Raw genomic sequence first — 10,165 nt, 5'->3', positions numbered from 1 at the left:
GAGCAATGTAGTCTTTAAAAATTCTGACTTAGAGGAGTCTGCACAGTGGCATAATAGGTTAAACCTCTGACCGCAGGCTGGCATCCTATATGGGCACCAGTTCATGTCCCGGCTGCTCCTCTTCACATCTATTTCCTATGGCATAGGAAAGCAGTAGAAGATAGCCTAAGTACTTCAGCCCCTCCTCCCATGTGGGAGCCCTGGACGAAGCTCTGGGCTTCAGTCTGGCCCAGACCCAGCCATTGCAGCCATTTGGGGAGTAACTAGTGGATGGAAGGTCTCTCTCTCTCTCTCTGTAACTCTGCCTTTCAAATAAATAAAAAATAAATCTAAAAAAAAAACCCCAATATCTGCAGTAAGGGTCTATTATCCAGAATAGACAACTCTTACATCTCAATAAGACAAACAGCTCAATTAAAAAATGGGCAAAGAACTTGAATAGACATTTTTCTTAAAAATAAAAAATAGCCAATAATTAAGTGGCAAGATGCTCACCATGGTTAGCTGTCGGAGAAATGCAAGTAAAAACCACAATAGGACACCACTTCATTCGCACCCACTAGGATGGCTATTTTTTAAAACAATAACAAAAAATAAATATTGAAAAGGATATGGAGAAATTAAAAGCTTCATATATTGCTGATGTGAATGGAAAATGAATGGTGCAGCTGCAGTGGAAAACAGTTCGGTATTTCCTCAGTATTTAAAATATAGTATTACCATATGACTTAGCAATTCCACTTCTTGGTATAATATATAACCAAAAGAATTGTAAACAAGGACTCAAACAGATACTTACACATCAATAGGCTCAAAAGCATTATTTAAAATAGCCAAAAGGTAGAAACAACCCAAATGTCCATCAACAGATGAATAGATAACATACAATACAGTATTATTAAACAGGAATGAAGTTAAAGAAGAATGAAATCCTGATACATGATGTAACGTGGATGAACCTTTAAAGCATTATAATATACACAAAAGGGCAAATATTGTTACGGTTCTACTTATGTGAGGCATCTAGAATAGGCAAATTCACAGAGAGAAATAGTAGAATAGAGGTTGGCAGGCTCTGCAAGAGGAGACTAAAGAGTGACTGCTGGGGCTGGGGCTGTGGCGGAGTAGGTTAAGCCTCCGCCTGCAGCGCAGGTATCCCATATGTGCACCAGTTCACATCCCAGCTGCTCCTCATCTGATCCAGCTCTCTGCTATGGCCTGGGGAAGCATTAGAAGATGGCCCAGGTCCTTGGGTCCCTGCACCCATGTGGGAGACCCGGAGGAAGCTCCTGGCTCCTGGCTTTCGATCGGCTCTGCTCTGCTCATTGCAGCCATTTGGGGAGTGAACCAGCAGATGAAGACCTTTCTCTCTGTCTCTCCATCTCAAATAATTAAATAAAAAAAATCTAAAAAATAAATAAAAGAATATGAAAGTGGTTGAACCAAAATGAGGAGCAGAATAAAAAGATCAGAAGTAGGGTGATGAAAAGGCAGAAATTTCACCTGAGAACAAGGCCAAACTAAAAATAAAATAAAAACCAGTACAGGCAGAGAGCTGAAAGGTATGTAAACCTAGGAGTTCTGCGGTTCTTTTCTCTCACCAGTCCCCAGCCCCAAAGAAGTTTCCCTAGTTTGTTTTCAACTAAGAATACCCAAAGCTAAGCTATGTAAAGCCACCATACAGTCATCACTAACAGTCAGCAATGAACAGCTCACTGGTTCATGGGAAAAGGGTCAAAGAGCTGAGAATCTCACCATCTCATAAGCGAATGTTTCTTGTCGGCAGGCGCGATCTATGGTTATGGTTTCTTCCCGATGTTCCAAGAACCTCTTTCTAATCCTGTTGTAGATAAAAGAAAATAAAATAAAAAATCAAAGTTCAACATTCTTTACTGGGATTGCAAAAAACATCTTTAATTTTTATTTTGAACTAAATTTAAACTTCAAGTGGCAAAAACAGTACAGGGTTCCCTTATATCTCTTTCCCAGCCTCCCCTAAATTAAACCTTATATAACCCTAGAATTACCGAGAACAGGAAAACAACATTAATATTATAACATATATAATAATTAATCAACATTACTATATTATATCACTATAATATTATGTTATTATTATAATTATTATTAGACCCTTTTCAAATTTCACACAATTTTAAATGTCATTTCTTTTGTTCTATTCCAGATTCCTATACAGGATCCCCCATTGTATCTGTCATTTTTCCTTGATTCCCTCCAGTCTGTTATAGTTCCTCAGACTCTCCTGTCTTTCATGATCTTGACACTTTTGAAGAGCCCTTCAATGTGGATTTGACTGCTGTTTGCTCATCACTGGAGTAAACTTGGCAATCTGGGCAAGAATAAACATGAAGAATGATGTAATCAGAGTTCACATACCAGAAGGTCCATGATGGAAATATGTCATTTTACTGACGTCCACCTTGGTCAAGTTCCCTCTGCCAGGTCCCTCCACTAGACACTTCCTTTGCTTTAATTTCACCAAGGAATTTTAGCATTCATCACTAGATGTCGTCTACAACATTTGTTACTGTAGTACACCTGTAATGGTAATTTTGCATTTTCCATTTCCCTCCTTCTACATTTATCCATTGGGAATTCTTTTAGGAGGAAGACCTGTCCCTCTCCTCCCATTTATTTCATCATAATTAGTACCAACTTATAGATATTTACTTTATTCAAAGGATTAAAACCCAACACAATAATCACTTCGTTGCTGAAGTTATTCAGCTTTGGTCATGATGAACCCTCTCAGATTGGCTCCTGTTGTTTCAACAAGTTCTGATGCTTATTTTATGCACTTCTTTACTTTCTGACACTACAAAATGTTCAAGGCCCATCCTGTTATTATCTTGTCTTGGTCCTGGAATCAATCACTTCTTCTAGGAGTGCAGATCCTTTATTGGTTTAGAGGCCAGGATCTGAGTGCCAGGCATTTTCATTGTTACTGGGATAACTGTTGGGCCTCTGAACTGAGACAGGCAGGAAACAAATGTATGTGTATGATCCTGTGCATATATGTACAAATGTGTGTACTTCTGGATTTTTATACTTTATATTTAAAACCATGAGTTTATACTGATACTTTTGATGGCAAATTAAAACCACAGGATTCATTTTAGTCTTAAACCTTTCCTTGTTTACAACTTCTTTCTCCACAAGTGAGAAGGCCAGCTCTCATTACTGACATATTAACATTTGTTCAATTCTAATAAATAGTTACAGAATTGCTGACCTATACCCTTATAAGAAAACTGGTAAAAATTAAGAACATTTCTCTTTGTCTCCAGCCTTATATTATATCAAAATATACTTTTATATATAGACTTGAGTCTTAATTCCTTTTCCTCAACATCTTCAGTGTTAGCTTTCATTTATAATGCAATCAGGCTCATCTGTTAAGTTTTTGTTTTTTATTTTGGTTCCCATTTTTTTTTTTTAATTTATTTTATTTATTTGAAAGACAGAGTCACACGGAGAAGTAGAGACAGAGAGAGGGGTCTTCTAACCACTGGTTCACTAAATGGCTGCAACAGCCAGAGCTGGGCCGATCCAAAGCCAGGAGCTTCTTCCTGGTCTCCCATGGGAGTGCAAGGGCCCAGGGACTTGGGCCATTGTCCACTGCTTTCCCCAAATGGCCACAAGAGCCTGAGCTGAGCTGATATGAAGCTAGGAGCTAGGAGCTTCTTTTGAGTCTCACACATGGGTGCAGGGGCCCAAGGGCTTGGGGCATCTTCCACTGCTTTCCCAGGCCATAGCAGAAAGTTAGATCAGAAGTGAAGCAGCTGGGAACTCGAACCAGTGCCTATATGGGAAGCCAGCACTGCAGATCGGGGCTTTAACCTGCTGTGCCACAGCACCGACTCCCCGACTTGTTTTTTTGTTTGTTTGTTTTGTTTGTTTGTTTTTGACAGGCAGAGTGGACAGTGAGAGAGAGAGAGAGACAGAGAGAAAGGTCTTCCTTTTGCTGTTGGTTCACCCTCCAATGGCCGCTGTGGCTGGCACGCTGCGGCCAGCACACCGCGCTGATCCGAAGGCAGGAGCCAGGTGCTTCTCCTGGTTTCCCATAGAGTGCAGGGCCCAAGCACTTGGGCCATCCTCCACTGCACTCTCGGGCCACAGCAGAGAGCTGGCCTGGAAGAGCAACCGGGTCAGAATCCAGCGCCCCGACCGGGACTAGAACCTGATATGCCAGCGCCGCAGGCAGAGGATTAGCCTAGTGAGCCGCGGCGCCGGCCTCCCCTACTTGGTTTTACTGTCTTTTTATTTCTGAGATAAGTGAAAGATGGGTGAAACATGACTATGACTTTAAAAGTCACAAGTGTCACTGTTTCTTTGCCCCCATTTACTTGTTCTAATTCCCTCCTTCTTTACATACCTTTCACATGTAACTGCTGCAGACAACCAATCACTACAACTCTGGGTTCCATTTCTTTTGTTCAAATGAACAGATATTTGTGTATTTTATCTCTTGTACCAGTATAAATTCAATTAGGAGGAAGAAATGGACCAGTAATTTGAACAGAGAAAGCTTAATCTAAGGAATTACTAACTTTAACAGAGGACTGGAGTAATGAAGCATTGTCAAGGAAGAAGTAAAGGGAACCCTAAAGAATAAAGGAAGAGCAGATATAAGGAGCACCCTTCCCCTAAGGCTGAGAAAAAGTTCCCAAGGAAGTCCATTTCTTCCTGCCAAGATTCAAGTCCAGACTTGTTAGGGAGGACATGGCTGTAACAAGGAGGGCAGAGAAGTCACTAAAGTGCTGCATCAGCAGAACTGGCTGAAAGTCCACTCCCCAGGGCACCAGCAGAAGTGTTCAGGGAAGTATCAATGTGAGTGCGGGAGGTTGGGAAAGGTGCTGGGCCTTGGGTGCACTGTACTGCAGAAGTCTGGCACAAAGGAAGCTGTGTGCACTGCAGGATCCTGCCGAGCCAGTACACTGGACCAGAAAGCAAAACGAATCTTCCCAGGTATCCGCAAGATCTCTGCATCCCTCTTTCTGACAACACTTAATAATGTGCCAACTGGCAATAGAAAAACACTTATATTTAAAGGGTCAAGGTCTATTTTAACAGAGCTGGCAAAAGGAATAATCTGTCGAAGAGAGCCGATAAATTACACCCGCCACACCTTATTTCCTACCTAAAAGATAGCACATGCTTAGGAGCTTAGCTTTTTTCACCAACTAGTACCCAGACATCCTGAATATCACTTTTTCATACTTTATTAATTTGCTACAAGATATTCCACTGTGTAGATTTCCCATAAGTAGTGTTCAAAATTATTCTACATAAACAATTTAAGGTATCTGAAATATTTTTCGATCACAATGCTACAATGAATAACCTTTGACATGTGTATTTTCAGTATAGTTTGAAAGTCAGATAATGGGTCAAAAGGTAAGAGCAAATGCAGTTGTGTTGGGTACTGCCAAATTCCCCTAGAGGAGAGCTACACCAATCTGCCTCCCCAAGCAACTTCCAAATATGTTTGTTTCCAAAGCTGCATCGACGATGGAATGTGTACTTTTAAAATTTGTACCAATCGGAGAGGCCGGCACTGTGGCGCAGTGAGTTAACGCCCTGGCCTGAGGAACCGGCATCCCATACGGGTGCCAGTTTGAGACCCAGCGGCTCCACTGCCGATCCAGCTCTCTGCTATGGCCTGGAAAGCAGTGGAAGATGGCCCCTGTCCTTGGGCCCCTGTATCTGTGTAGGAGACCCGGAAGAAGCTCCCGGCTCCTAGCTTCAGATTGGCGCAGCTCCAGCTGTTGTGGCCAATTGGGGAGTGAACCATCAGAAGACCTCTTTCTCTCTGTGTAACTCTTTAAAGTAAATAAATAAATATTTTTTTAAAAATTGTACCAATCTGAAAGGTTAAGAAAAGGTATCTTCATGTAGTTTTAACATTCTTACAAGTGTGTTTTGGCTTTCTTTAAATGTTTACGAGCCTTTTTTTTTTTTTTTACTTTTGTCTAAATTGCTGGTTTGTGTCTTTTTCCCAGCTTTGGTCTTTGTTCAATTTTTAAGAATTATTCTACATCAGAGGTAATTAGGACTTTGTGGAACACATTATAAATATTTTCTCCAAGTTTGGCAGTTGTCTTTTGACTTTAATAGTGTCTTTAGTCATGCAAACATTTTTAATTTTTAGGTAGTCAATTTCATCATTTGTTTAAAATCACAGTTGGAAAGTCTTTCAGGTGTTACATTTTCTACATTTTGATCCCTAATCTCCTTGGAGCTTATTCTTTTTATTTTTTTTTAAAGATTTATTTATTCATTTGAAAATCAGAGTTACAGAAAGAAGGAGAGGCAAAGAAAGAGAGAGAGTTCTTCCATCGGCTGGTTCATTCCCTAACTGGCTGCAATGGCCGGAGCTGCGCCGATCCAAAGCCAGGAGCTTCTTCAAGGTCTCCCACCGGATACAGGGGATCAAGGACTTGGCCCATCCTCCACTGCTTTCCCAGGCCATATCAGAGAGCTGGATCGGAAGTCAAGCAGCCGGGACTGAAACCAGCACCCATATGGGATGCCGGCACTGCAGGCGGCAGCTTTACCTGCTATGCCACAGTGTTGGCCCCGGAGTTTATTCTTACATGTAGTGCCATACTAAAATGTTCATATGTGTTTGACTCTAACTGGACTTTCTAATCTGTTCCACTGGTCTACTTGTTCATGATCCAGTACCTACTGTTTTAATTATAAAGGCTTGGTAGTATATTTTAGTATCTGATAAAATTGCCACTCTATCATAATTTTCCCTCCTAGCTATTCTTGCATGTTTTTCATATGAAATTATTAACTGTCTAACTCCATAAAATAAGAGATAATTCTATTAAAATATTTTATTGGGCTTATACTTAATTTATGCATTAATTTAGGAAGAACTGATATTGTTATAATGTTTAGTCATCCTATTGAAGAACAGGGAGTAACTTTCAATTTGTTCAAGTCTTCTTCTGAGTCTTTCAGCAGTATTTAAAAATTTTCCTCACATGAGTTTACACATTTCTTGTTAAATCTCATTTCCAAGCACTCAATGTTACTTTGGCTATTGTAAATGGAATTTCCTGTGCCATTATATACTCTAATTATTTACCTTTGTGTATCTAAAAAGATTACTGATTTTTGTATGTCAATTTTGTATCCTACCACTTCACCATATTATTTGCTCTTTTGAGTTAGCATTGATTTCTTTGGGATTTTTCAGCTTAATAGAGAACTTTTCTTTATCTATTCTATGCCAAAGTGCATGGTTAATACCTGTAGGACAATGTTGCAAAATAGTACAGAAAATGGGCACACTTGCCTTGTTCCAGATATTGGCAGAAATACCTGTGCTGCTTCATTATTAAATGACACTTTGCAACTCAAGTATATGTATTTTATCATGTTGAATCAATCTCTCTCCAAAATCTGTTTCCTTGAGTATATTTATTTATTTTTTTTTATCATGAATGGGTGCTGAATTGTATTAAGGCTTTCTCATCATCTCTGGAAATAATCAAATGAGTTGTCTCATTTTGAACCTTCCATTCCTGAAGTAATTTCCACTTGGCAATTGTGTAGTATCTTTTTATATAAATATGTATTTTTAAATTTTTTTTTTTTTTTTTAATTTTTGACAGGCAGAGTGGACAGTGAGAGAGAGAGACAGAGAGAGAAAGGTCTTCCTTTGCCGTTGGTTCACCCTCCAATGGCCGCCGCTGCAGCCGGCGCACCGCGCTGATCCGATGGCAGGAGCCAGGATCCAGGTGCTTTTCCTGGTCTCCCATGTGGGTACAGGGCCCAAGGACCTGGGCCATCCTCCACTGCACTCCCTGGCCATAGCAGAGAGCTGGCCTGGAAGAGGGGCAACCGGGACAGAATCCGGCGCCCCAACCGGGACTAGAACCCGGTGTGCCGGCGCCGCAAGGTGGAGGATTAGCCTATTGAGCCACGGCACCGGCTTTATTTTACTTATTTGAAAGACAGTTACAGAGACAGGTAGAGACAGAGAGACAGAGAGAGAGAGAGAGAGAGAGAGAGATCTTCTTCCCAATGGTTCATTCCCTAAATGGCCACAACGGCCAGAGCTGAGCAGATCTGAAGCCAGGAGCCAGGGCTTCTTCTGGGTCTCTCAAATGCGTGCAGGGGCCCAAGGATTCAGGACATCCTCCGCTGCTTTCCCAGGCAAATTAGCAGAGAGCTGGATCAGAAGTGGAGCAGCCAGAACTTGAACTGGTGCCCATATGGGATGCCAGCACTGCAAGCCAGGGCTTTAAATCGCTGTGCCACAGCACCTCCCCATATAGTATCTTTTTAATACAGTGTTACACTGTTTGCTATTATTTTGTGTTGAGTGATACTGGTATCAAGTTTTCTTTCTATGTACTGTTGCTTTCCAGTTTAAGTATCAGTATCATGTTTGCTTTATTAAAAAAAAACTAAGACACTGGGACTATCTGGTCTTTGAGTGTTTGATAAAATTTTTCTGTGAAACCACCTGGACTTGCAGTTTTTCAGGAACAGTTTCCATCAAATAATTTTCTCTGTTTTCTATGGAAATTATCTAAGTTTTCTAACTCTAATGTGCTTAATTTCAATAATCTGTTTTACCCTAGGAAATTATCTAATTCATCTGTTTCCAAATCTATTTGTATAGAGCAGAGATTACTCTTTAACAATGTTTTCTAATTATCAATCATTTATTTATGAAGAACAGAGATAAGTAAACTTTTCCTTAAAAGATCAGATAGTAAATATTTAGGCTGTGGGCAATCTGACCTCTCTCAAAACAATTTAACTTGCCATTGAAGTAAAAAAGAGGCAAAACATATTATATAAATAAAAGGGTGTGGCTATATATAGAAACAGCCAGCCTGGGGGCCAGTTTGCTAATCCTTGGACAAATTTTAAAAATTCATTTCAATGGTGTCAACTCCCATTTTGTCTTAATCAACTGGGCTAAGCTTTTATTTTTTTTTAAAGATTTATTTATTTATTTGAAAGGCAGAGTTACACAAAGAGAGGCAGAGAGAGAGAGGTCTTCATTCTGATGGTTCACTCCCTAATCGGCCACAATGGCCGGAGCTGCACCAATCCGAAGCCAGGAGCCTCTTCTGAGTCTCCCATGCTGATGCAGGGGTCCAAGGACATGGACCATCTTCCACTGCTTTCCCAGGCCATAGCAGAGAGCTGGATCAGAAGTGAAGCAGCGCCCATATTGGATGCTGGCACTTCAGGACAGGGTGTTAACCCGCTGTGCCACAGCGCCAGCCCCCTGTTTTAATTACTTCAAAAGTGTTTTGATTTACTAATTAGACCCATTATTCCCTCATTAATCTCTGCTTTTATTATACTTTATTATTTCCTTTTCTCCTGGTTTACTTGTTTGTCCCTTTTTAGTTTTCTGAGCATTCTCTCACTTTTATTAACAGATATTTAGTGCATTGACTTTTCCTTTAATTACTGCTTAAAATATATTACCTTATGTTCTTTTTTTTTTTTTTTTTTTGACAGGCAGAGTGGACAGTGAGAGAGAGAGACAGAGAGAGAAAGGTCTTCCTTTGCCGTTGATTCACCCTCCAATGGCCGCTGCGGCCAGCGCATCGCGCTGATCCGAAGGCAGGAGCCAGGTGCTTCTCCTGGTCTCCCATGCAGGTGCAGGGCCCAAGTACTTGGGCCATCCTCCACTGCCCTCCCGGACCATAGCAGAGAGCTGGCCTGGAAGAGGGGCAACCGGGACAGAATCTGGCGCCCCGACCGGGACTAGAACCTGGTGTGCTGGCGCCGCAAGGCGGAGGATTAGCCTATTGAGCCACGGCGCTGGCCTTATCTTATGTTCTACCATGTGTTTTCAATACCCTTTTTAATATTCTGTAATTTCAGAATATATTTCCCCTTTGATCCAGGAGTTAATTACTCAATCAGTAAGTTTTAAAATTTTCAGGTGAAGGGCCTATCTGATTTTTGTGTTTGTTGGTAAACTCCAGGTTTATGTCATTGTAATGAGAGAATATTACTGGTAATATTTCTATTTTATGGGCATTATTGATGTTCCTTTTGTGATCTAATAGATAATTGTTGTGAACATGCCATATGGTCTCCATTCAGGCTATAAATTTTATGTATATATACCCTTATAAGATATATATTTAAAAAC

General features: G+C 40.6%; 1 protein-coding gene across 3 annotated transcripts in view; it reads right to left on the bottom strand.

Annotated features, from left to right (window-relative positions):
• The window catches only part of SNAPC3 (small nuclear RNA activating complex polypeptide 3), a 50,119-nt gene that overhangs the window by 31,867 nt on the left and 8,087 nt on the right, over positions 1-10,165 (bottom strand). For all 3 annotated transcript variants that reach the window (XM_002708086.6, XM_089317341.1, XM_089317350.1), the window contains one exon: positions 1,756-1,840. In XM_002708086.6, the coding sequence (XP_002708132.4) occupies positions 1,756-1,840 (85 nt within the window). The remainder of the gene's footprint in view (positions 1-1,755; positions 1,841-10,165) is intronic.

This window comes from Oryctolagus cuniculus, chromosome 1 (genome assembly GCF_051225735.1).
Source record: "Oryctolagus cuniculus isolate XC-2025 breed Fujian yellow rabbit chromosome 1, ASM5122573v1, whole genome shotgun sequence".
NCBI lineage: Eukaryota > Metazoa > Chordata > Mammalia > Lagomorpha > Leporidae > Oryctolagus > Oryctolagus cuniculus.
Note: the sequence above shows the minus strand (reverse complement) of the source record. Positions and strands in the feature narration are given on the sequence as shown.